We start from the raw sequence: 26,375 nt of genomic DNA, 5'->3' as shown, positions 1-26,375 counted from the left end.
AGCTTGTGCAGTCATTGCAAAAGAAGACCAAAGCTGTCCCTAGAATACTCCACTCCTGATTTGCCCCTGGGAGCTGGGCTAGTTCCTGGAGGAGGAACACTGAATTAACTTGCAAAGGCAAGCGAGCGGCGGCCCTCCCCTCAGAGTGGCAAGCGCGCCGCCTCGCTCGTCCCTCCCGGCCCGCCTCTTCGACAGCTAGCGACGCCTAGTGCGCAAACGCCGTCTGTGCGCTCCGACTCCTCCCTCAGGGGCGGAGTCAAGCGGGGCCTAACATGGCGGCCAGCCGCTACCGGCGGTTTCTTAAGCTGTGTGAGGAATGGCCAGTGGACGAGACCAAACGGGGCCGGGACTTGGGCGCTTATCTGCGGCAGCGGGTAGCGCAGGCCTTTCGGGAGGGAGAGAACACTCAGGTGACCAGGCTGTGGGGCCCGCCTGCAGCGGGGAGGCGGTCGGGGCGAGGGGAGAGGAGGACGAGGCGGGGCGGGCCCACGAGCGGGCCGGCGGCGGGCCTGCGCATGCGCGCGCCTTTGCTGCCCGGGCGCACGTGCGCGGGAGCCCCCTAACGCCCAGAGGCCCCGCGGAGAGCGGGCATCCTGTCTTCTGTTGGGCGCTTTCACCCGGCTGCACTTTGCAGGCTCATAAAGAAGCTTTTTAAAATCCTGTAGCCTGGGACCGTTCGACCTTACTGAATCAAAATCTCTAGGGCTTCTGTTTTTAAACACTCTAGATGACTCAGGGTGCAGCCAGGTTGTCCCACGGCACCAGCCTTAGGTGATGACAATCATAGGCTTGTTGCTCCCCTGACACAATCCCAGTACCTCTGAGTGTTGTTCAGTGACTGAGCTGTTGTCCAAGGACCTCCGCAGGACGCCCGCTAAGTCTTGGTGTGTCTCCTGGGTCCCCCTAACCCGTGCAGCACGTTTGAGCCCTCACGCTCTGCCCCTGTGTGTGAGTAGTGAACCTGTGTTCTTGCTGTCCTCCAGGTCAGTGCTGCGGCTCTGGGATTTGTTCATTCACATAGCACGTGCTTATGGAGCACCAGTTATGTGCCAGGAACTTCCAGGTGCTGGGGAGACAGCAGTTAATTAGATGAGGTCCCACCCACTTGAAATTTGTTCACGTCCTAGTTCAGGACTCAGTAAGCAAGTAGACATACCTAGGACAGTCTAGATGAGTACTGTGATGGGTATGAGACAGAGTACCATGGTGAAAGGGTAATTTTGGGTATGATAGATAAAGCCTTACTGAGGAGGTAAGACAGATGAGGCCTAAGGGAAGACGATGAGCCAACAGTGAAGACGCCTGGTGTTCTTTCAGGCCGTGCAAAGGTCCTGAGGCAGGAAGCAGAAAAGAAAGCCCAAGTGGCTGAAGGGTAGTGAGTGAAATGGCATTTGCTAAGACGTGTGAGTCAGAAGAAGACAAGAGCCAGGCATCATAGGGTGTTCTAGGCAGGCTCTGGTTAGGAGTTGGATTTAATCATAAATACCAGAGAGAAGCTATTCTGGAGGCTTAGTCAGCCGACTGATGTAACCTAATGTACTCTTTTTTTTTTTTTTTTTTAAGACCACTCTGGTTGTATCAGTGAATGGTTTATAGGGAGGCAAGAATAGGAACAGCTGGAGAGGAGGCTCCTGTAGTAGCCCAGACAGGAAATGGTGGTGGCTTGGATATAAGATGACAGCACAGGAGATGGAAGTGGCCAGATTGGGGTTGCAATGTGAAGGTTGTATCAGCAGGGCTTTTTGATGTATTACATGTAGGGTAAAGGGGAAGAGGAACCAAGGATAGAATGTTTTGGCCTGAGCTACTTGGGTGCAGGGTGGTGCTATTTATTGAGCGGAGGAAGAAGCAAGATAAGGAGCAGGTGGGGTGTGGGAAGAGCATCCTGAATTTGGTGTTCGACGTGTTTAACTTGAGATCTGAAGTGGATTTACTTCCAAGTGCAAATGTCAAGTTGACAGTGGGATATTTGAGCCTGGGGCTCAGGCAAGAGGTCAGATACATGAGATGTGATAGGTATGTACACACACCTTCTGAAGAAATGACTTTTTTGAAATTTGGCCACAACCTGTCAAAGCAGGAACGTTGCCTTTTTTGAACTTAGCCCAGCCCAAAGCCAAGCCAGCCTCCCTGATAGAACAGGAACAACGTGCCCAGGGGCATGACAGGAACCAAGTGCTGACCGGGTGGTGGGCGTGGACGGGATGTCTGGTTCAGGGCTTCGGGAATGGGGTGAGGGTCCCACAACAATGAGGGCCTTCACACTTCCTACAGTGGTCTTCACTGGCCCAGAGTATAAAGATCTTGAAGGCAGGAGTCATAACTGTTCCCAGCTCTGCGAATCCCATGGTCTTTCTAGGGCTCTGCACCCTGTGTGTTTTCAGTGTGAGCTTCCCGAGAATAGAGCCGGTGCTATTTTTATCTTTCTTCCCAGAGCGTCTAGCATAGTTCCTGGCACATAAAAGACACTCAGTAAATGAATGAATGGGTAAATAAATTATGATTATGGCTCATGAGACAAAAATCATTTGAATGTAGCTGCAGACGTAGCAGATCTAGATGGAGAGAAGTAGTGAAGAGCGAGATGGGAGTATTTCTGTGTCCTGAGAGGTGAGAATTAATTTGAGAGCTCACTCTGTGGGGAACTGCAGGAATGGCAGAAGAGGGACAGAACCTGGTCCTTACCACCAGGGAGGTGACAGTGGGGCAGGCACCTGACTTAACTCTGATGAAATTCGAGTGGTGAAACCAGCCAGCAGAGAAGCCGCCAGAGGCTGGACCCTGGGAAGGTGAGATTCACCTACTTGACTGTTTAAGAAGAGCCAGAAAAGGAGGATTGAGCTTTCTCTTTTGGAGTTGTCATCCCTTGTCATCACTTAGGGAGACGGTTCTGAAGAGTAGAAGGCCCACACAGATTTGAGTCATGGCTGCAGATGGACTCATGGCTCAGTTGATGGTTCCCGAGCTGCTGATGAATGCATCCCTGGTAGAGTGAACCGGTGCATCACGGTGGCAGCAGGCACGTTACTCAGGACCACTGTCGTGGTCCCTCATCCTTCTGTCGCCTGAGAATGCTCCCAGGCTTAATAAATCTTTGCGGTAATTTTTAGAAGGAGCAGTCCCTTGCTGGAATTGAGAACAGCATTGAGTCACTCCCACTGACACCCCCGAATCATTTATAAAGACCTTGAGAAAGAAAGGTGGTTCATTAAACTGGCAGCCAGGGGCAGGCATTTGACCCAGTCAGCTGATCATTGTGGATCTCCCCCTTGGTTTTGCCGATTGCTGGAAAGACAGGACCGGAGGGGGAGGCTCTCCTCTGCAGCGTGTATGTTCCCATAGAGGGGAGGGACAGGCAGTCCTGCTCTCGGCCTCGAGGCTCCCTGCACCTGAATGGTAACGCGGAACGCGTGCATGGCACACTTGTGCATGAGCTCATTTAGTCTAATCCTTAGTGCGGCTGAGGTGAGGTCACCACTGCTATTCTCACTTTGCAAACAAATGAAATCAGAAAAGTGACCTATTTGGAGTTCCCTGGGAGTTAAGCGGCGGGACAGGGAGCGTGGTCTCCTTTGTGCCTGATCTTCCCTTAGCTCCCATTCCTCCCAAGTTATTTCTTCTTGTTAGAAAGGAGTCTTGTTCCCTGAACTTCAAGCCCTCCCTTCCCCTCGTTTCCTGCTCAAAACCTCTTTGGCCCATGGACAGTTTGGGCAAAGAATGAAACACCTCTCAGTTTACCCACCTGCTTTTCTTTGGCCCAACCCCTGCCTCCCCAGTGTACATGGGGAAAGACCATCCTCAGGTGGGACAGGAGCACAGAAAAGCCAGAGCCCCTAGAAAGCAAATTAATCCTTCAGACCCCAAGCCAGAGCACAAAAATAGCTGCCTCCACTTATCCCCCTGCACAAAAATAGCTTGCCCTCTGGGGAATCTCATGGTCCACTCCACCCTCAGCCCACCAAGAGGGAGGGGTTGGTGGGAAGAGAGAACACTGCTTAACACCTCTTTCATCCTCCGTTCTATTGTGCAGTTTTTTAGAGTTAATGTTTATGGATTTTGCCTCCTTTCAATCCAGTTTCCTTAAGATAGTGCATGTTCCCTGTAGCACCAAGAGATTAATAAAAGAATCACAACACGGGAGAAGGTGGCAAAACAACAGTAATTGTTGACTAAGTACAGGGGAAGGCGCCAGCCCTTCTAATGAGTTCATTAGGTACACAGGCGGCTTCCTGGCAGCGCCCACTTAACTAGAATGGGGCTCAGCTCGGAGGAGCCACCCAGGAAGGGGCTCACCCACCAGGGAGTTCTATTAAATACCCAAGTTGAAATAATAGCAGCCCCGTTTGAAAGGAGTTGAACTTTTGGGGGGTGGCAGTACTGTAGGAGATACATCCAGCTCCAGCGGGGGAACTGAAAAGGTTTTCTCTCCTGTTTTCTCAGTCATCCAGCCAAGGCCTGGGTCTGTGGCTCAGCGTGGCGTCTGCTGGCACGTGCCGTCATCCAGCGTCGCCCACCGTGTGGCTCCTCTGTAGTGACTGAGGCATGACCTGAGGGCGGATTGTGCTATTTTTTAGTTGTAATATTGAGCCCACTGCAAAGCAGCCGTTGTGAAGAGAATCAGGTCTGAGGGAATGCAGGTATCTCCGTCTCTTTTTCTCCCCTAGTTCTGGATGGAGCTGGGGGGAGTTAAGGTAGCGTTTAGACCAAGGCATGGCGGTTTTCTAGGCGTCTTCAGAGATGTAGGTGCGCCCACTGGCGATCTAGACTGTCCGCCGCTGTCAGTGGGTCCCCCCTAGAGATCTGAGGGCCTGCCTGCTGCCTCCTGGACTAGTGCAGCTTGGTGAGGCTTTCACTCTTCTCTGATTGCCTGTGTCCCCCCCGGCACCAGACCCCAGCACCTGCTCCGGCCCAGCGAGGGCCTCTCCCCACTGCCCCCTAAACTGGCCGTAATGTAGTCAGTGCTTTTTGTCAAGTATAATTGATTTGCAGTGCTGTTTGTTTCAGGTATATAGCAGAGTGATTCGGTTATACGTATGGATGTTCCTTTTCAGATTCCTCTCCCTTATGAGTTATTACAAGATACTGAATATGGTTCCCTGTGCTGTGTAGTCGTCCTTGTTCATCTGTTTTAGGTATAGTACTGTGTATCTGTTAATCCCAATCTAATTTGTCCCTTCCCTGCTTCCCCTTTGGTAAGCATAAGATTGTTTTCTATGTGGATGAGTCTGTTGTGTAAATAAGTTCGTTTGTATCATTTTTAGATCCCACAGATAAGTGCTATTTGCCTTTCTGTGACTGACTTCACTTAGGGCGGTAATCTCTCAGTCCATCCATGGTGCTGCACACGGCAGTATTTCATTCTTTTTTATAGTATCGCATTGCATGTACATACTGCATCTTCTCTACCCATTCCTCTGTTGATGCAATTAGGCTGCTTCCATGTCTTGGCTGCTGTGAACATGGGGTGCGTGTACCTTTTCTAATTAGAGTTCTAGTCTTTTCCAGATATATGCCTGGGAGTGGGATTGCTGAATCGTATGACAACTCTTTAGTTTTTTAGAAACTCTGTACTGTTCACCATAGTGGCTGAACCAGTTTGCCTTCCCACCAGCAGGAAGGAGGGCTCCCTTTTCTCCACCCTCTCCGGCATTTGTTGTTTGTAGGGTTTTTGATGATTGCCATTCTGACTCGTGTGAGGTAATCCCTTATTTCAGTTTTGATTTGCATTTCTCTTAATAATTAACGATGTTGAGCATCTTTCCATGTGCCTGTTGGCTATCTGTATTACTTCTTTGGAGAAATGTCTGTTTAGTCTTCCGCCCATTTTTCAGTTGGATTGTGTGTTTTTTTGTTGTTGAGTTGTATGAGCTGTTCTGTATATTTTAGAAATTAAGCCTTGTCAGTTGCATTGTTTGAACATATTTTCTCCCAGTCCATAGGTTGACTTTTCATTTTGTTATAGTTTCCTTTGCTTTGCAAAAGCTTGTGAGTTTGATTAGGTCCTGTTTATTTTTTCTTTTGCCTATGTCTGTTCTAGGAATTTTATAGTATCATGTCTTAGGTTTAACTTTTTAGTTAAATTTTATAGTATCATGTCTTAGGTTTAACTTTAAGCCGTTTTGAGTTTCTTGTTGTGTGTGGTATGGGGAAGTAATCGAACGTCATTGATTTACAGGAGGCTGTGCAGCTTTCCCGACACCCCTTGCTAAAGAGAGAATGTCTTTTCTGCATTCTGTATGGTTGCCTCCTTTGTAGAAGACTAATTGACCTGTATGGGCTTATTTCTGGGCTCTCTACTTTGTTCCACTGATGTATATGTCAGATTTTGTGCCAATACCATACTATTTTGATTACTGTAGCTTTGTGGTATTATTATCTGAAGGCAGGGAGGGTTATGCCTCCAGCTTTGTTCTTTTTCCCCAGGATTGCTTTGGCAATTCTGGGCCTTTTATGGTTAAAGATAAATTCTAGGATTATTCCAGTTTTGTGGAAAATATCATGAGTAATTCGATGGGGATTGTATTAAATCTGTAGATTGCTTTGGATAATATGGCCATTTTAACCATTTTAATTCTTCCAATGCAAGAGCATGGGATATATTTCCATTTCTTTGAATCATCTTCGGTTTCCTCTAACAGTGTTTTATAGTTCTCAGCGTATAAGTCTTTCACTTCCTTGGTCAGGTTTATTCCTAGGATGTTTTTTGTTTTTCTGATGGTATTTTAAAAGGATTTTTTTTTTTTTTTTTTTTTACTTTCTGATGTTTCGTTGTGAGTGTAGAGAAACACAGTTGATTTCTGTACATTAAATCTTGTATCCTGCTTTGTTGTTGTCAGTCACTGAGTCGTGTCTGACTCTTTTACAACCCCATGGACTAGCCTGCCAGGCTACCCTTCCATGGGATTTCCCAGGCAAAAATAATGGAATGGGTTGCCATTTCCTTCTTCAGGGGATCTTCCCAACCCAAGGATGAAACCCACGGCTCCTGCGTTGGCAGACGGGTTCTTTAGCACTGAGCTGCCTGGGAAGCCCTACCTTGCTAATTTCATCTATTTGCTCTAAAAGTTATTGGGTTGAATCTTATGGTTTTCTGTTTGGGGGATCATATAATCTTCATACAGTGACAGTTTTACCTCTTCCTTCTAATTTGGATACCTTTTATTTTCTTGTCTGATTGCTGTGACTAGGACTTCCAATATCATGTTGAATAGAAGTGGTGGGACTGGGCATCCTTGTCTTGTTCCAGGTTTTAGTGGGAACGCTTTCAGCTCTTCACTGTTGAGTATTGGTTGTGGGTTTGTCATAAGTAAACTTTGATTATATTGAGATATGTTCCCTCTATACCTTCTTTGATAGGAGTTTTTGATCATGAGTGGACACTGAATTTTATCACATGCTTTTTCTGCACCTATTGAGATGATCATGTGATTTTTATCTTTTGTTTATAGGGTGTATCACACTGATTTGCGTATGTTGAGCCATTCTTATTAACTTTGGATGAATACAACCTGATGATGGTGTACGATCCCTTTTATGTGTTACTGGATTTGGTTTGCTAGTATTTTTTTTTTAATTAACTATTAATTTGTTTTTGGCTGCGCCGGGTCTTCGTTGCTGTGCATGGGCTTTCTCTGGTTTTGGTGAGGAGGGAGTGCTCTCTGGTTGTAGCGTGTGGGCTTCTCACTGCGGTGGCTGTTCTTGTGAAGCACAGGCTCTAGAGCACATGAGGTTGCACATTTGCGGCACGTGGGCTCAGTCGTCACGGTACACAGACTCTAAAGCACACGGCTTCAGTAGGCGTGGCGCATAAGGTTAGTCGTCCCGCAGCGTGTGGGATCTTCCCAGACCAGGGATTGAACCTGTGTCCCCTGCACTGGCAGGCAAATTCTCAACCACAAGACCATCAGGGAAGTCCTGCTGGGCTTCTGTTGAGAATTTTTACATCTATATTTATCAAAGATGTTGGCCTGTAGTTTTCTCTTTTGGTGGTGTCTTTGGTTTTAGCGTCAGGGTGATGGTGGCTTCATAGAATGACTCTGGGAGTGTTCCCTCCTCTTCGGTCTCTTGGAAGAAGGATTTGAGAAGGAGCAGTATAAGTTCTTCTATGTATGTTTGGTAGTATTCCCTAGTGAAGCCATCTGGCCCTGGACGTTTGTTTGCAGGGAGTTTTTTTATATTACAGCTTCCATTTCACTTCTAGTGATCAGTCTGTTCAAATTATCTGTTTCCTCTTGGGAACTCCCTGGTGGTCCAGTGGTTAGGACTCGGAGCTTTCACTGCCATGACCCAGGTCCAATCCCTGGTCTGGGAACTAAGATTCCAGAAGCCACACGGCACAACCAGAAAACAAAACAAATGACCTGTTTCTTGATGCAGTTTTGGTGGGCTGTATGTTTCTAGAAACATCCATTTCTTCTAGATTATCCAATTTGTTGGCAGATAATTGTTCATAGTACCCTCTCACAGCTTCTTATATCTTTATGATGTCAGTTATTTATCCTCTTTCATTTCTTATTTTCTTTGTTTGGGTCCCCTCTCTTTTCTTCTTGGTGAGCCTAGCCAGAGGTTTTCAGTCTCTTTTCTTCTGACTTTCGGTTTGCTTGTTCTCCTTCTTCTAATTCTTTTAACTGGTGTGTTGGATTATTTGATATTTTTCTTGTTTTTTTGAGGAATGCCTTCATCACTGTGAACTTTCCACCAAGAATTGCTTTTGCCGTGTCCCATAGGCTTTGTCTGGTTGCATTTTCATTGTCGTTTGTCTTAAGGTATGTTTTAATTTCCTCTTTGACTTTGTCATTGGCCCCTTGATTGTTCAGTACCCTGTTGTTTAGTCTCCATGTAATCTTTTTTTTTTTCCTCCCGTTTCTCTTTCTATGGTTGATTTCTTGTTTCATGCTGTTACTGTCAGAAAAGATGCTTGGAATAATTTCTGTCCTCCTAAATTTGTTGAGGTTGTTTTATGTCCTAGTAAGTCATCGATCCTAAAAAATGTTCCACGTGCACTTGAATGTGTATTCTGATTTTTCGGATGTACTGTCCCGAAAATATCAATTAAGTCTGAGTGTTCTCTTGTCTCATTTAGGATCTCTGTTGCCTTATTGATTTTCTGTTTGGGAGATCTGTCCATTGATGTCAGTTAGCTCAGTGGCTCAGTAGTGTCCGACTCTTTGCAACTCCATGGACGCCAGGCCTCCCTGTCCATCACCAACTCACGGAGCTTGCTCAAACTCATGTGCATTGAGTTGGTGATGCCATCCAGCCATCTCATCCTCTGTCGTCCTCTTCTCCTCCTGCCCTCAATCCTTCCCAGCATTGGGGTCTTTTCCAGAGAGTCAGTTCTTCGCATCTGGTGACCAAAGTATTGGAGCTTCAGCTTCAGCTTCCAATGAGTATTCAGGGTTGATTTCCTTTAGGATTGACTGGTTGGATTTCCAAGGGACTTTCAAAGTCTCCTCCAACACCACAGTTCAAAAGCATTAGTTCTTCGGTGCTCAGCTTTCTTTATAGTCCAACTCTCACATCCATGCATGACTACTGGAAAAACCATAGTCAAAGCAGTAGCTTTGACTAGATGGACCTTTTTTGGCAGAGTAATGTCTCTGCTTTTTAATACGCTGTCTAGGTTGATCATAGCTTTTCTTCCAAGGAGCAAGCATCTTTTAATTTTATGGCTTCAGTTACCATCTGAAGTGATTTGGGAGCCCAAAAACATAAAGTCTCTCACTGTTTCCATTATTTCCTCATCTATTTGCCATGAATTGATGGGACCAGATGCCATGATCTTCATTTTCTGAATGTTGAGTTTTAAAACAACTTTTTCACTCTCTTGTTTTGCTTTCATCAAGAGGCTCTTTAGTTCTTCACCTTCTGGCACAAGGGTGGTGTCATCTGCATATCTGAGGTTATTGAGATTTCTCCCAGCAGTCTTGATTCCAGCTTCTGCTTCATCCAGCCCAGCATATCGAATAATATACTCTGCATATAAGTTAAATAAGCATGGTGACAATATCAGCCTTGATGTACTCCTTTCCCAATTTGGAACCAGTCTGTTGTTCCATGTCCAGTTCTAACTGTTGCTTCTTGACCTGCATACAGATTTCTCAGGAGGCAGGTCAGGTGGTCTGGTATTCCCATCTGTTGAAGAATTTTCTACAGTTTGTTGTGATCCGCACAGTCAAAGGCTTTGGTGTAGCCAATAAGGCTGACGTAGATTTTTTCTGGAACACTCTTGCTCTTTTGATGATCCAGCAGATGTTGGCAATTTGATCTGTGGTTCCTCTGCCTTTTCTAAATCCAGCTTGAACATCTGGAAGTTTACAGTTCATGTACTGTTGAAGCCTGACTTGAAGAATTTTGAGCATTACTTTGCTAGTGTGTGAGATGAGTGCAATTGTGCAGTAGTTTGAACCTTCTTTGGCATTGCCTTTCTTTGGGATTGGAATGAAAACTGATCTTTTCCAGTCCTGTGGCCACTGCTGAGTTTTCCAAATTTGCTGGCATATTGAATGCAGCACTTTCACAGCATCATCTTTAGGATTTGAAAGAGCTCAACTAGAATTCCATCATCTCCACTAGCTTTGTTCATAGTGATGCTTCCTAAGGCCCACTTGACTTCACATTCCAGGATGTCTGGCTCCGGGTGAATGATCACACCATCGTGATTATATGGGTCGTGAAGATCTTTTTTGTGGAGTTCTTCTGTGTATTCTTGCCACCTCTTCTTAATATCTTCTGCTTCTGTTAGATCCATACCATTTCTGTCCTTTATTGTATCCATCTTTGCATGAAATGTTCCCTTGGTATCTCTAATTTTCTTGAAGAGATCTCTAGTCTTTCCCATTCTATTGTTTTCCTCTATTTCTTTGCATTGATCACTAAGGAAGGCTTTCTTATCTCTTCTTGCTATTCTTTGGAACTCTGCATTCAAATGGGTATATCTTTCCTTTTCTCCTTTGCCTTTCACTTCTCTTCTTTTCTCAGATGTTTATAAGGCCTCCTCAGACAGCCATTTTGCCTTTCTGCATTTCTTTTTCTTGAGAATGGTCTTGATCACTGCCTCCTGTACAATGTCACAAACCTCTGTCCATAGTTCTTCAGGCACTCTGTCTATCAGATCTAATCCATTGAATCTATTTCTCACTTCTACTGTATAATCATAAGGGATTTGATTTAGGTCATACCTGAATGGTCTAGTGGTTTTCCCTACTTTCTTCAATTTAAGTCTGAATTTTGCAATAAGAAGTTCATGATCTGAGCCGCAGTTAGCGCCTGGCCTTGTTTTTGCTGACTGTGTAGAGCTTCTCTATCTTTGGCTGCAAAGAATATAATCAGTCTGACTTCAGTATTGACCATCTGGTGATGTCCATGTGTAGAGTCTTCTCTTGTGAGGGTTTACTATGACCAGTGCGTTCTTTTGGCAAAACTGTGTTAGCCTTTGCCCTGCTTCGTTTTGTACTCCAAGGCCAAATTTGCCTGTTACTCCAGGTATCTCTTGACTTCCTACTTTTGCATTCCAGTCCCCTATAATGAAAAGGACATCGTTTTTGGGTGTTAGTTCTAGAAGGTCTTGTAGGTCTAATAGATCCGTTCAACTTCAGTTTCTTCAGCGTTACTGGTTGATGTCAGAGGTGTTAAAATCTCTTGTTAGTATTGTATTCCCATCAGTTTCTCCCTTTATGGCTGATAGAATGTGTTTTATTTATTTAGGTGCTCCTGTATTGGGTTCATATATATTACTAAGTCAGAGAAGGCAGTGGCACCCCACTCCAGTACTCTTGCCTGGAAAATCCCATGGACAGAGTGGGACAGTCTGTGGTGATCCTTCGCCCTACAGTGGGTGTTTAGCATGTTGTAGGCTCTTGTTTTATTATCCAATCTGCCATTCTGTGTCTTTTGATCAGAGCATTTAGTCCATTGACATTTAAGGTAATTATCGATAGGTATGTGCTTATTGCCATTCTAAATCTCGTTTTCCTTTCTTTGTTCCTTTCTTTTTGTTTTTCCTTTTATGGTTTGATGGTACCTGTTTGCTTTAGACCAGTAGTTGTATGAGCTCAAACGCATTAAAAACAAAAAATCCACACTTTCTTATTCCACTCTCCCAAGTAAGAATGATGTGATTTTAATGTCCTGTTTTACGTTTTCATGTTTATCCTTTTGTTGTTCATTGTGGTTATAATTGCTTTCACAAATTTTTTTTCTGTTTTTTTTAATGTATGTTTTGGTTTATTTAAGTGATCTACAATCCTTTCATATATTTGCTGCTTCTATTGTGATTTTCCCTTTCCTCTAGGTTCTTGCTTCTCTTCTATTCAGAGAAGACCTTTCAATACTCTTTTCAGGATAGGTCTAAGTATTGCTGTATTCTTTTAGTTTTTGCTTGTCTGAGAGATCCATTCTCTCTCCTTCTATTTTAAATAATGATCTTGCTGGGTAGAGTACCCTAGGTTGCAGGTTTCTGCCTTTCAGGACTTTGACTATGTCTTGCTGCTCCCTCTGGCCTGCAGAGTTTCTACAGAGAAATCAGCTGATACTTATGGGGGTTCCCTTGTAACTTTTTTGTTTTTCTCTTGCTGCCTTAAAGAGTTCTGTTTTTATCTTTAACTTTTGCCATTTTAATCATGGTCCTTCTTGGTGTAGGTCTGTTCGGGTCCATCCTGTTTGGAACCCTCTGTTCTTCCTGTACTTCAATATCTGTTTCCTTCTTCAGGTTTGGCAAGTTTTCAGCCATAATTTCTTTAACGTTCTTCTTCTGAAATCCTTATGCATAGATTGGCACGCTTTGTATCCCATAAGCTTTATATGTTGCTTTCATTTTTTTTTTCCATTTGTCTTTCTCTCTGCCATTCTAACTGATTTCTGTTATTTTGCCTTGTTAACTAAAAAGATGTATGACGTGAGAGTTGCCAGTTGTGTTTCATTTGGGGCAAAATGAGGACTGCCAGGGGACGGCGCCTCGGAGAGCTCCAAGAGACTGCTGCAAAGAGGCGGTGGGGAAGGTCAGTATATAAGATTTTGGTGAAGAGGGGGTTCAGTGCAATTAAGTGCTTACTTTACAAAAGGTTTTCTGCTGGTCAGGAGGAGCTAATGTCACCATGAAGGGAGTTAGTGCTTTTCTAGATATGAAGAGATACAAGGGTTGGGATTGTGAAATCAGTTCCTGCAAACACCTTACTGTCTAGAGACCTGCTCCACCAGTTGCCCTGGAGCACAGAGTGCCCCCCTCTCCACCCTGAACTCCCCTCAGGGTGTGTGGAAGGCCAGCGGCTGCAGCAGCACGGGGTTCCGCCTCCACAGAGGCAGGCGGCAAAGGCCCGTGTTGCTGTTCAGTTGCTGGCAAATGCTCTTGGCAAATGCCAGTTTGTAGTTGACAGTCTTCCAGATCACTTATTCATTCTTCTGCATTACTTGGTTTGCTGTTTATTGCCTTTAGCTTAGTTTTCATCGGCAGTTGAGCTCTCTGATTTTGAGCGCTTCTTCTTTATGTTTGTTTCTGTTCAGTCCCTCAGTCGTGTCTGACTCTTTGTGACCCCGTAAGCTGCAGCAGCCAGGCCTCCCTGTCCTTCACCATCTCCCAGAGCTTGCTCAAACTCATGTCCATTGAGTCAGTGATACCATCCAACCATCTCATCCTGTTTCCCCCTTCTCCGCCTTCCTTTAATCTTTCCCAGCATCAGGGTTTTTTCCAGTGAGTCGGCTCTTCGCATCAGGTGGCCAGAGTATTGCAACTTCAGTTTCAGCATAAATCCTTCCAATAAATATTCAGGGTTGATTTCCTTTAGGACTGACTGGTTTGATCTCCTTGCTGTCCATGGGACTCTCAAGAGTCTTCTCCAGCACCACAGTTTAAAAGCATCAATTCTTCGGCACTTAACTTTCTTTATAGTCCAACTCTAACATCTGTACCTGACTACTGGAAAAACCATGGCTTTGATTAGATGGACCTTTGTCGGCAAAGTGACGTCTCTGCTTTTTAATGTGCTGTCAAGGTTTGTCGTAGCTTCTCTTCCAAGGAGCAAGTGTCTTTTAATTTTGTGGCTGCAGTCCCCGTCCACAGTGATTTTGGAGCCCAAGGAAATAAAATCTGTCACTGTCTCTGTTGCAGGAAGGGGGACCACTTCCAGGGCCCCAAGTGGGCTCTTGTCTGACACTCAGAAATGAATTGTCCGAGGAGACACACGAGCTGACAAAGCAAGAGACTTTATTGGGAAGGGGCACCCGGGTGAGAGCAGTGGGGTGAGGGGACCCAGGGGAACAGCTCTGCCATGTGGCTCACAGCCTCTGGTTTTATGTGATGGGATTCGTTTCCGGGTTGTCTTTAGCCAATCATTCTGACTCAGAGTCCTTCCTGGTGGTGCACGCCTTGTTCAGCCAAGATGGATGCCAGCGAGAAGGATTCTGGGAGGCGGTTGGGCGCAGGTGTCCCTTCTTGACCTTTCCCGAACTTTCCCTGTTGATGGTGGCTCATTAGTTCCGTGCTCCTTACCAGGGCCTCGTGTCGTAAAACTGTGGTGCCTGGCCAGGGCGGGCAGTTTGAGTCAGTGCGCTTTCCCTAACAGTTCTGCTTTTCCCCCACCTGTTTGCCATGAAGACTGGACACCATAATCTTAGTTTTTGAATGTTGAGTTTTAAGCCAGCCTTTTCACTCTCCTCTTTCCCCCTCATCACGAGGCTTTTTAGTTCCTCTTCACTTTCTGCCATTGGAGTGGTATCACCTGCTCATCTAACACCGTGTGTTAGTCGCTCAGTCGTGTCTGATTCTTTGTGACCCCATGGACCGTAGTGTGCCAGGCTCCTCTGTCCAAGTGGTTCTCCAGGCAGGAATACCGGAGTGGGTTGCCATTTTATCTGAGGTGAGTTCCTTGTTACAGTCACCTGCATTTCTGTCCATCGCCTTTCTTAATTCCTTCACCGTTTCTTTACCTTTCTTTTGAACCCAGGATCTGGTAGACTGGAGAGGTGTGTTTCATTGTTTGTTCTTTTAGGGGATTTCTCTTGTTCTTATTGCTGAGAAAGGTTCCTCTGCTTTTTTATTTTACTTATATTACTGTGACTCTGAATCTAGGGAAAATGGTTATCTACTGTGATCATGAACAGCTGTTTTTGAATGGGAACACCCCTGTGTAGCCTGTGTGAGTCAAGTATGTTTGGTGTGAGGGCTGTTTTTGTTACAGATGCCTGCCGTGTCCACTCGCAGTGTGCTGGCCCCTGATGGCAGTGTGGCTGATGTGGTGACCACAGCCTGCCCTGGATGCTGGGCAGGGCCTCCTCTTTGCTTTGTGCTTGTCACAGCCCTGTTAGGGGCAGGGTCTAACCCCCAATTGTTGCAGTAGAAGCCCCAAATCCAGTTGCAAGCTGTGGTGTGAGGTCGGTGGGACTGGCGTGCTCCCACTGGCAAAGGAGCTGCTGTGTGCTCCTCCCCAGGAGTTGTCTCCCTGGACACGTGTTCTGTGACATTTCCTGCCACCTGTTGTGCGTGCTCTCAAAGTACACTGTTGTTGGCACTGCCCTCGGCCCCACCTCTGCTGTGGGAATACCAGTAATCAGCTCAGATTTCAGCCCCGCTTCCCTGTATGTGTGCCCACAGCGTTTGTTATTGCTGGCACCAGACCTGCCCCAGCTAGGGGAGCGCCGGTAATCAGCTCAGATGTCCCCTGGATGCTGCTGCCGGCATAAATTTGCTGGTCGTTCAGCCTCCAGGAATCGGCTCAGATTTCAGCCCCGCCTCCACGTGTGGGCAATCCACTGGCACTTGCACACTCCCAGAGCTCAGAGGGGCAGAGCCGTGCCCACTGTGACACCCTGAGAACAAGGTTGCTGTGGCGCGCTCGTGCCATCCCCCTGCCCCCACGTTGAAGGGGTGGCTTCTGTGGCAGACCTAGGCTCTATCCTGACGTGCAGCCCCCGCCCTGCAACTGCAGCTCAGACCACACTGCAGGCCCTTTGGGCTGCCTCTGCACAGCCCAGGCGAGCCCTCTGAAGGCCCAGTGCCAGCCCCAGCCATTTTCCACGCCAGCAGGTGTGTGTCCGGGTGGCTGGGAAGTGCAGCAAGGGCGCCCGTGCTGTCTTGCTTGTCTCCCTCTTCCTGCCTTCCACAGGCCGGTGCTGCACTCTCCTCTGAGGCTCTCTGTCTTCCAGTGGGCCTCCCAGTCAGTGAAGGGGCTTCCCAGGATGAGGGAACCTTTTTGCTTTGAAATGAAAGCTTCCTCCTGTCCTGATTCCTTTTATTTTTATTTTTTCATCCTATTCAGTTATGTGGTGATTGTTCTTACAGCTTTGGTTATACGAGATCTTCTGCCAGTGTTCAGTGGGTATTCTGTGAACTTGTTCCACATGGAGATATTTTTGATGTATTTGTGGGAGGAGATGAGCTCAACATCCTTCTATTCCGCCATCTTGATCTCTGCCCTCAGTGGGTATTTTTTTTGCCTGTGCTCAGTCTTTGTTGCCACTCAGGATTGTCTCTAGTTGCAGTGCACGGCCTCCTCGTTGCAGTGTCTTCTCTTTGCACTGAGCATGGGCTCTAGGGCATGTGGGGTTGTGGCGTGTGGGCTTGGGGGGTGTGGCGCGTGGTCTTCAGAATTTGTGGTGCATTGGCTCGGGGGTTATGGCGTGTGGTCTTTAGGTGTTGTGGTGCGTGGTCTTCAGGGGTTGTGGCACGTGGGCTCGTGGGTTGCGCGTGGTCTTTTCGGGGGTTGTGGTGTGTGGACTCGGGATTGTGGCGCGTGGTCTTAAGGATTTGTGGTGCATTGGCTCAGGGGTTATGGCGTGTGGTCTTCAGGTGTTGTGCGTGGTCTTCAGGGGTTGTGGCGCGTGGGCTCGGGGTTGTGGCGCGTGGGCTCGTGGGTTGTGCATGGTCTTTTCGGGGGTTGTGGCGTGTGGACTCGGGATTGTGGCGCGTGGGCTCGTGGGTTGCACTTGGTCTTTTCAGGGGTTGTGGCACGTGGACTCGGGGTTGTGGCGCGTGGGCTTGTGGGTGGCGCGTGGGCTCATGGGTTGCGCATGGGCTCATGGGTTGCGCGTGGTCTTTTTGGGGGTTGTGGCGTGTGGGCTCGTGGGTTGTACGTGGTCTTTTCGGGGGTTGTGGCACGTGGACTTGGGGTTGTGGCACGTGGGCTCGGGGGTTGTGGCGCGTGGGCTCGGGGTTGTGGTGCGTGGGCTCGTGGGTTGTGGCGCTTGATCTTCGGGGGTTCTGGCATGTGGGCTTAGGGGTTGCGACTCTCAGGCTGTGGAGCACAGGCTCACCAGTGTGGCGAACAGGCTCAGTCTCTCTCTGGCATGTGGGATCGTCCCAGATCAGAGATCTAACCTGTGTCTCTTGCATTGGCAGGTGGAAGAGCCACCAGAGAAGCCCCCTCAGTGGTTCTTAACCTTTGAGAACCTAGTGCCCTGTGGATGAAAGCGCAGACACAGGGCTTGTTAGGAATCTGGTGGCTTCCCAGGCCTTGGAGCCACTTAAGCCCCTGGACCATCCTTGTCCCCCTGGTTTTTCAAGCCTCTTCCTCCCAGTCCCCCTGATCCCCATTCCACCGAGTCCAGCTCTGAAGTCTACTCTTCAAAGTGAGCGCCTCTGACTCTGTATCACTCTGAGCTGTCACTGCAGTGAAACCCAGACCTTCCCTGCCACACCTGCCGTGGGAACCAGGCCTCGTCACTAGCTTCTGCCATAACTCTGGCACTCAGTTACACTCTGTCCTGGTCATTTTTTATTTTTATTGTGTGTGTATCTTGTCTCAGCTTGATTGTCAGCTTCTCTGGAGCTGAGGCTGGGTCTTTATGTCCCCTGGCAGCCGCCTAGCAGAGCACTCTACATAGTAGGTGCTCAAGAGAGATTTTTACTTGAACTCAAGGGAAAAGACTCCCATAACAGAATGAACTCATTTCAGAAGTTCATTACTAAGTCATGGAAACCTTTTTTCATAGATCCTCCTGGACCGAATCCAGCCCTACCTTAATTAGCAAAGCAATCTGCAGCGCCCTTTCCCAAAAGTGCTTATGCGTCCCTTTGTGTGACGAGCATAGGGGCCGCTGTACCAACTGCTGTCACCACCCAAAACTCAATTTGAAAATCGAAATCAGTGCCTGCGGCAACGATGTAGATTTGTATGTATAAAAGTTTAATATGGTAAAGAGAAATTTACTGACGACTGAGCAGGGGAAATGCAAAAGGAGCGAAAATAGAGCCATAAAGGACACTTTGTCAGTTGAACATCTATTTTATTCACATTTAGGGAGCAGAGCTGAATTTTTCACAATATCCCTTGCTGCCTTTTTCAAACCCAGTGCTGCTATTAGTCCTAAAATGTCCGTAATCTCATTAGGTGTGAATGCAAAATCAGGTAATTTAAAGCTTGTATATGAGAATGTTTCTTAAAGTGCACAGTACACTTCATCAGGGAAAACTGTTTTAGAATTCAGTGTTTGTGCTGGAATCTGTGAATAAAGTGTAGGATGTAGGTATGTGGCAAGGCTTCTGGAATTAGAGAATTGTTTCTACTGATGTACTTTTAAGTAGTAAATAAGACTTATTTTGTAATTGCTGAGCTTGGGTTGGGTGTGACTAGAACCCCAGAATTGGCCGTGGTTCCATCTCTGCTTAGGCGGTTATAACTGGCCAGAAACTGCCATACCTCAGCTCCCATCACCTCCACTGAGCTACCTTTACGGCCTTGTATAGACACCTTCTGACCTCAAATGGAAATGGAGTGACAAGTTCATTTTTTGGTGGTTGGTCATTTAGAGGTGATTGTCAGATTATTCAGTGAGCTCCAGACGTTATGGAAAGTGTCTGGGAGACTCTCTCTTTAATACTTAAAGGCTTTTGAAAGGTTGAAGGAACCCAGAGGGTCGCCTTGCTGTTTGAGCGGCGCACTGCAGGGTGACCCCTTCCTCTCTCTGTCCCTCCCCTCTGCTCTCCTGCTCTGCCAGAGGTGGGAAGCGCTGGGCAGCAAGGGGACCCCCTGCCCTCCCCCCAGGGTACAGAGGAGGTGGCTGAGCAGGCCTCCAGCCCCCGACACCATCGCACTCAGAGGAGGGGCAGGCGGGGACTCCTGGCGGGACCCTGAGGGCGAGGGTCTGGTGGGAGCTCAGACTGGGGAGGACGCAGCACGCCGGCGGTCTTTGCGCGGCCGGGAGCCAGGCAGGGTGCTGGCCAGAGTCACACTGTGAGAGCTGGGTTGGGACAGTGGTCAGCGGTGCAGGAGCGAAAGGTCAGGACGCGGGGCCTGCAGGTGGGGGGCAGGTGCTGCAGGCGGCCACTCGCCTGGCAGACACAGGTTCAGTGCGTGATCTCCTCGGGGGTGACCGTGGAGCACTTGGGGCCCACTGAGAGCCATCAGGGTCAGGACTGGAGGATCGACTAGGGCCGGAGCGAAGCTTCGGGAGTCACTTCCGCCTCCAGCCACGCCCCGCAGTCACGCCAGCAGCGCTGATCCACTGCTGTCCCCTCAGGTGGGCACGGCCCGGCCCCGTGCCTGGGGAGCAGCCGTCCTGTGGGGACTACTGCCTGCCCCCGCCGGGGTCCTAGGTGGGTCTTCCTGGCTCCGCTAGTGGCGTCGGGGTGCCCTCCACACGCCCTCACTCTGCTGTCGCGGGGCTCATCCTGAAGGTTTCTCTTTCGCCTTGTAGGTGGTGCAGCGAAGGCCTGTGTCTGCTGTAACTGTTGACTGCTAATAGAAGCCACCTTCGTTAGCGTCCCAGGCCCTGAATTCAGAGCAGTCCACGCGTTACCTCACTTATCCTCACGTCACCCTCAGGAATAGGGAATATCGTTATCTTTTCTTCTAAAAGAAAGGTTAATTTGGCCAGTATGCTTCAAAAATGTCAATACAGGAAAGACAGAGAAAGGCTGAGGTGTCCTGGCTGCAAGAGAAGGAAATGTGGCAGGTAGTGCTGGAGGCGAGCCTGGGCCTAAAGTACTTTTTCCTACAAGGATTTTTACTGAGGCAGTTGACAGAGTTGGAATATGGACGCTGGGATAGATGGAAGTGTTGTGTCGGTGTTGAATCTCCTGAATTTGTTCATGGATCTGTGGTTATATGAGAGAATGTCGTCATTCTCAGGAAATTAAGTGTCAGGAGAGAGAGGATTTGCCCAATACCCCAGAGCTCCTAAGGACCGGATCCAGACACGGTGGTTTGACCCGCTGCTGCCCACAGCCACGGCCGCCTGCTGCAGCCTGGGCCGGGCACACCGGAGTTCTCGTCAGTTTAGAAGTGAACACGTCCATCCAGTTGCCTTGTGACAGTCTACACAGTCGTCGCTGGAAGTCTGGCTGCTGTTACCCTTTTTCCTTTTGCGCCTTCTGTTCATCTGGCGTCTGGTTAGCTCTTAGTGTTGCACGCCCTGCCAAAGACAGAACGTTCAAAATGCTCTTCCCGCAAAGTGCACGCTGCAGATTCTTTTCCAGCTGGACTTTCTCTGAAAGCGCTGCTTCGGGGAATCAGAACTCAGTCACCGGCCTCCTGTTTTTCCAGCCGTTCTTTCTTTTCAGCCCTTTAACCCCGATCCATTCAAACAGTGCCTTTGGTTAGTATTCAGCAAACACTGGCTGCCTCCTCAGCCCCTCACCTCTTCTCTTCTGATGTGGCTGCCTGGGCGTTGCGCTGATAGGTGGCCTGAACCGGGGAATGGAGCGAGCAGAACTCAGTGGCAGATTGTCTTTTCTGTCTGCTGTAAAGTGGGGACATTACCTGACGCGCACACGGAGGCAGAAGCAGAGCCGCCTTTCTAAAACACTTAACTGCTGACTTATTCATGTTCTTTCTTCTTCGAGAAAGGATTTAAGTTGGAAAAATCCATCATTTGAACTCTGGGAGAAAACATTGAAGAGAAAGTTTCATTCTGGGGAGCTTTCAGAATTCTTGGCAGAATAATATGAGGAACTGTAGCTAAATACTGGCAAAGGCAGAAGGAAGGGAAAACTAGGAAGAGGCGTGCAAGGGGAAAACCCGCGTCTCCTCCGTGTGTCGCCCTTCCTCCCTGGAATTCCCGGGGGGCCGCTGTCCTCCTCCGTCTGCAAGGCGTCCTGCGAGCGGGGCCCTGCCCTTCCTCACAGCAGCTGATTGACTCTCACTCTCGGTTCTCCTCAGTTTACCTGTCTCATCCTAAAACAAATTCAGCAGCTCCCTCCTCACCACAGATGAAAGTTCAGATGATTTTTTTTTTTTTTTTGGCCTTTCATAAGAGAATCTGTATTGTGAAGGCTTAACTCACAAAGCTCTCTTTTTCGTTCCCGTGCACGCTCAGGCCCACGGCCAGGCAGCCCGCTCTGAGGTGGCCCGCTCTGAGGCACAGGCTGCCCCTGCCTCCTGCCTGTGCACAGCGCCCCTCCACTGGGAAGGCCCGCTCCACCCTCCCCAGCGCCTGTGCCTTCTGCAGAACCCTGCTTAGCCCCACGTCCGCCACCTGCTGACCACTGGGGCACGCGGGAACTCGCCTCCTCTGCCTTCTTGCAGCCCGCACTGCCCTCTGCGCTCCTGCCCACGTGGGATTTTACTGCAGTGCCTCCCACCTCGGTGGCTTGCTGATTCACGCATCACGGGTGCCCCACAAATGTTGATTTGCCGATTGAGTTTTTCGGCAGGTTGGGGGGTTGCTGAGGTGGAATCATTATTCCAAAAGGGAGATTTCTAACAGCAGGACCTGTGGCAGAGAAGCCAGCGCACAGCTGCAGGCCTGCTTCCTGGGAAGGCCTGACTTAGGTGGGGTCCTTCCTCAAGGTACCGGGTGCAGGCCGGGGTGCGGGCAGGGCCCGTTTGCTCACTCTCTCGGGCTTCTTTGTGTTTCAGGTTGCAGAGCCTGAGGCCTGTGATGAGATGTATGAGAGCTTGGCACGGCTCCATTCAAACTACTACAAACACAAGGTGAGTGGCCACAGGCTTCTCTGTCCCCAGCCCTCTGAGGAGACAGCCAGTAAGGGTGAGGGAAATCCGATTACATGATGTTTTGTGTAGAATTGTGGTTTTGCTACTTTCGAATGTAACGGGTAATTTCAACCAAGCCAACTAAGGTACTTGTTAGAGGCTTTTAGGTCACCTAAACGAAAGCTGTTTGTAATTTTTAAGAAAAGCCACGTTTTGTATGCCAGGGGGTGCTTCTGGGCGTGTCTGACAGCTGTTGGGTCTCACACAGATTTGCCCACCTCCTGCCACACTGGTGACAAAGTTGAGGTGACCGGGAAGTCCTGTCAGAAAACGCTGGGCCTCTCCTCAGCCCCAACGTGTCTGCTGTCAAATTCCACTGTGTTTCTTCCCCAGTCTTGAAAAATGTGCTAACTCCACAAATACACATGGCCTAGTCTGCATGAAAAGGGGATTTCTCCTAAATCCTCGTGACCCAAAGTATGGTCTGGGAGCGGCAGCATGGCACTGCCCGGGGCTGGTTAGAGACACGGACCCAGCCCCTCCCAACCCAGCCCGGGTCTCCAGAGGCTCAGGCGCCTGCTGGCCTCAGAGCCGCCGCTCTGGACGGTGCTGGTGTGGCCTCCAGGTGGCGCTGCTCCCCTCTCTCTGGCCTCTGGACACCCAAGGCCTGTGAACTGCCCTTGAGAGCTTGCCTCTCTCCACGATGTGGGCCCTGGGTGTGCCATGGAACTAATCTCTTCCCCCTTCCTCTCTGCCCCTGTGACCAGTACCCTCGCCCCAGAGAAACAAGCTTCAGCGGCCTGTCCCTGGAAGAGTACAAGCTGATCCTGTCCACAGGTATGGGAAGCGCAGCTGCTGCTGTTTCTAGTTGGTTTGCAAATGGCTTTTTGAGTGGCCACGGGGAATCATCTAATAAGACAGCTGCGCTTGATGGAGAGTCTTGTGGAATAGCCCACAGGAAGTTCTGAAGCTACAGGGCTCATGTTTTTTGGTCATAGAATATGGAGAAGGTCAAAGGCGTTATTTAAAAGAAGCAAATTTATCTTCAGAGCTTTTAAATTCAAGACTGGGCAGCAGGGAACAGGGGAATATGTATTTGCCAAATGGAAGTAGTTGAAATCAGGATGGAAGGAAAATTTTATTTTTATGGTCCTAAGAGGGCTTTATAAACAATGAGGGTTTTAATTAAAACAAAAAGCCATTCAGTGGACGTGTATGGGGACATGGGCTGCGGGTTAGATACGGGTTTAACTAGGTTTGTTTTGGAGTCCTTGACAGACCCTGATTAACAAGAAAGGAAATACCCTGCCTCGCCCAGCCCCTCCTTCTTCCCCGTCTCCATTGTCACCGGAGGGGCACGTGGCGGGTGGTGGCAGGGGGAGCCTGGGTTGAAACAGGCAGGTTCTGGAAAATTACTATTTTTATTGCCAAGGACGCCGCATATAAAAATAGGCTAACCTTCTCTGGGAGGGCATGGCCCTGAAGCATTTGCCTTCTGGTACTCTAGAAATTTCTGTTTCCTATTTCTCTGGTATCCTTCAGCCACTAAGGTTTGAGGATTTAGGCTTCCAGAAAACTCTTAGCCTTCTGAACAGATTAAAACCTGGTGGTGTCATCTGCCATTGTGTGTTGACCCTGATCCTATTTTTATTACAGTACTCTCTGAAAAACTGGGGTAAAGATACTTTGGCCAGGCAGAATTACTTTATTGGCAATTTTATGCATATCCAAGTGAATATACCCCCATGTCTCCAGGCCCATGTAATTACAAGCTTCGATGCACAGTGTTATTGTGAGGACCCTAAAGAGTTTAAGCAAAGTTTGAACTTGAAATCAGAACAGAAAGGAGCTCTAGAGGCTCAGCCTCTGCCCTTTGTTAACCCTCGGGACGCTGGGTCGGGGGAAACAGGGATGCCAAGAAGGGGAGACGCGAGACCTCCCCAGCTGGCTGTGCTGCAGCTTGTCCTGGGACGGCGGGGAGCTCAGCCGTAGGAAACCGGCTGATGATGAGCTCTCACAGCAAGCAAGCCTCATGTTTTTGTTGCGACTCTGGAATCAGGTTACGGACTGTCTCCTCTGGCAGGGCAGGAGAGCGCCTTGCGCTGCCTGTAGTGAGGGTCTGAGGGTCTGGCAACGCTGAAATGTGGCCGCCATGTCGGTCCCGAGTGTGCCCACCCTGGTGTGGGGTCCCGGAGTCTCTGAAGGAGCATCAGGGGTTGTTGGGACAGGGAGCCCACGGCATCCCATTTTGTGCCCCACGAGGCAGCCTGGACTTCTGGAAAAGTCGGGGTAGGATGCTGGTGCAGGTCCTAATTTAGTTGAGAGTCCACTGACAATAATTGTAATAATGTTAAGTGTTCTTGCCTTGAGAATCCCAGGACGGGGGAGCCTGGTGGGCGGCCGTCTATGGGGTCGCACAGAGTCGGACACGACTGAAGTGACTTAGCAGCAGCAGCAACAGCAAGTTACCTTTTTGTTCAGAACAGCTATTCTTTTTTCTCCATAAGTTTCATTAAGAGATGGAAATCCAGGCTATGAAAATTAATGTGAAAATCTAAATTTAAAATATAAGTAAAATTAGGTATCATAGAACTTTAGCCCTGGAGGGACTTTAGACCAGTGGTTCTCGACTAGGACGTGATTTTGCCTTGCAGGGAAACTCTGGCAGCGTCTGGAGACCACGTTAGTTGTCAGGCTTGGCAGGAAGGGGCAGTTTGCTACTGCCATCCGGTGGGTCAAGGCTGAGATGCTGCCACAGCGCCAGGTCTGCCCTGCAACAAAGAGCCACCTGGCCCTAAACCTTGCTGGTGCTAAGACAGAAACCCTGCCCTGGTTGCTTAGGGGTGCGGAGGAGGGGTGGATGTGTTTCTAAGCGAAGGCCCCACTGGCTCTTGCTGCCTTCACGTCTGTGAAGATGGCACCTTTCCTTGAGTGTGGGCCAGGTGCCAAGTACATCACCTCATTATTTCCTTTAAAGGTCACAACCTTTGGGGCGTCCCTGGTGGCTCAGCTGGTAAAGAATCCGCCTGCAATGCGGGAGACCTGGGTTCGATCCCTGGGTTGAGAGGATCCCCTGGAGAAGGGAACGGCTACCCACTCCAGTATTCTGGCCTGGAGAATTCCACGGACTGTATGTGGGGTCACAAAGAGTCGGACCCAACTGAGCAACTTTTCACTTTCACTGGTAGCTCAATGGTAAAGAATCCTCCTGTCAATGCAGAAGCAATGCAGGAGACACGGGTTCAATCCCTGATCTTGGAAAATGCTCCGTGCCTCAGAGCAAGTAAGCCCGTGAGCCACAACTATTGAGCCTGTGCTCCAGAGAGTGAGCCTGAGAGCCAGTGCTCTGCTACAAGAGAAGCCCCCCAATGGGAAGCCTGCCGACTGCAACTAGAGAAAAGGCTGCACAGCAGTGAAGCCCCAGCACAGTCAGAAATCAATAAAATTATTACAAAAGACAGCTCCCAACTTTTGAGGAAGGTGTTTATGTCTCCACTTCACAGATGAGGAACCTGATTGCTTGAGGGGACCCAGTGTGGAAATGGTGGGTGGGGACGGGGGCCCAGGCCCAGCGCCCTCCTGGAGTCGAGGGTGTCCGCTCATCTCCGTGGTGTGGGTGAACGTAAGTGCCTGGGTTCAGACCCCAGCTCTGCCGCTTCCTGCCGTGGAGCCTGCTCAGGTTCCCTTACCCACTCTGCCTCAAGTCCCCACAGCTGTACAACGGAGACAGTCCCTGTGGCTCAGGTCGTTTTGTGACGAGCCTCTGGGTGCATGGGTTGCGAAGCTGACAACAGCAGTGCTGTGTCCTGGCTCAGGTGGGGCAGAGCGGGCCCTGCTTGGATGCTGCATGGGGACCATGTGAGCAGAGGCCGCTATCAGGGCGCGGTCTCGGCACACCAGTGCTCGTCCACACTCGCGGTATTTGTCTGTTACCCTGCTTGGTTCGCTTCTCAGAAGTTGGGGCTGTGCACATCCTTTTTTCTGTGAAAAGAGGCATGCCTGTATGGCGAAAGCCCTTGACGCCAGCCTGTGTAATATTTTACACTTCACTTTTTTTTTGTCGTCTTCTCCTTTTGCAGATACGTTGGATGAATTTAAGGAGATGAATAAAGGCACGTGGAAGAAGCTGCAGGAGAAGTTCGCCCCTGGGAGCCCCGAGGGGAAGCACACAGCCTGGGCGCGGGCCCTGCCACGCCCGCGCACCTAAGCGTGGGGTCTGTATGTTGCCACCGTCAATAAAACACCCTGATTTCCCCATCCTCATGGCTCGGGAGTCTCGTCTGGCCTTCACAGAAAGGAAGCCTTTGTTTCTCTAAAGAAAGCTGCGGCCTGAGAAGGGATGCAGGTTGAGCACCCGCCCACCCGCCGGTCGGCTCGGCGTCCCTGGGAGAGGAAGCGCGGGTCTGAGAGGGGAAGGTGACAGGGCCTCTGGGCAAGGTGCTTCCTGCGCGGCCACGGGGCCCCCACCTGCCAGCGGGGGGTCTGCCTGGCTCCTGGCAAGGTCTCGGGCTC

At 49.1% G+C, this 26,375-nt stretch overlaps 1 protein-coding gene across 1 annotated transcript; it reads left to right on the top strand.

Moving 5' to 3' along the window:
• Window positions 1-229: 229 nt before the first annotated feature.
• Window positions 230-26,122, top strand: UQCC2 (ubiquinol-cytochrome c reductase complex assembly factor 2). The gene is made up of 4 exons (XM_019985596.2): window positions 230-410; window positions 21,789-21,863; window positions 22,631-22,700; window positions 25,943-26,122. The coding sequence occupies exons 1-4, from the start codon at window positions 273-275 to the stop codon at window positions 26,068-26,070; spliced, it is 411 nt and encodes a 136-aa protein (XP_019841155.1). The 5' UTR covers window positions 230-272; the 3' UTR covers window positions 26,071-26,122.
• Window positions 26,123-26,375: the final 253 nt, after the last annotated feature.

Source organism: Bos indicus, chromosome 23 (assembly GCF_029378745.1).
Source record: "Bos indicus isolate NIAB-ARS_2022 breed Sahiwal x Tharparkar chromosome 23, NIAB-ARS_B.indTharparkar_mat_pri_1.0, whole genome shotgun sequence".
NCBI classification, from domain to species: domain Eukaryota; kingdom Metazoa; phylum Chordata; class Mammalia; order Artiodactyla; family Bovidae; genus Bos; species Bos indicus.
This window is presented reverse-complemented; position numbering and strand designations above follow the sequence as displayed.

What these genes read in the sequence shown, in the direction of transcription:
- UQCC2 (XM_019985596.2), top strand. Translation starts at nt 273, where the DNA reads ATGGCGGCCAGCCGCTACCGGCGGTTTCTTAAGCTGTGTGAGGAATGG. An exon ending in GGGAGGGAGAGAACACTCAG is followed by an intron (nt 411 to 21,788) that starts GTGACCAGGCTG and finishes TTTGTGTTTCAG; the next exon opens with GTTGCAGAGCCTGAGGCCTG. An exon ending in CAAGCTGATCCTGTCCACAG is followed by an intron (nt 22,701 to 25,942) that starts GTATGGGAAGCG and finishes CTCCTTTTGCAG; the next exon opens with ATACGTTGGATGAATTTAAG.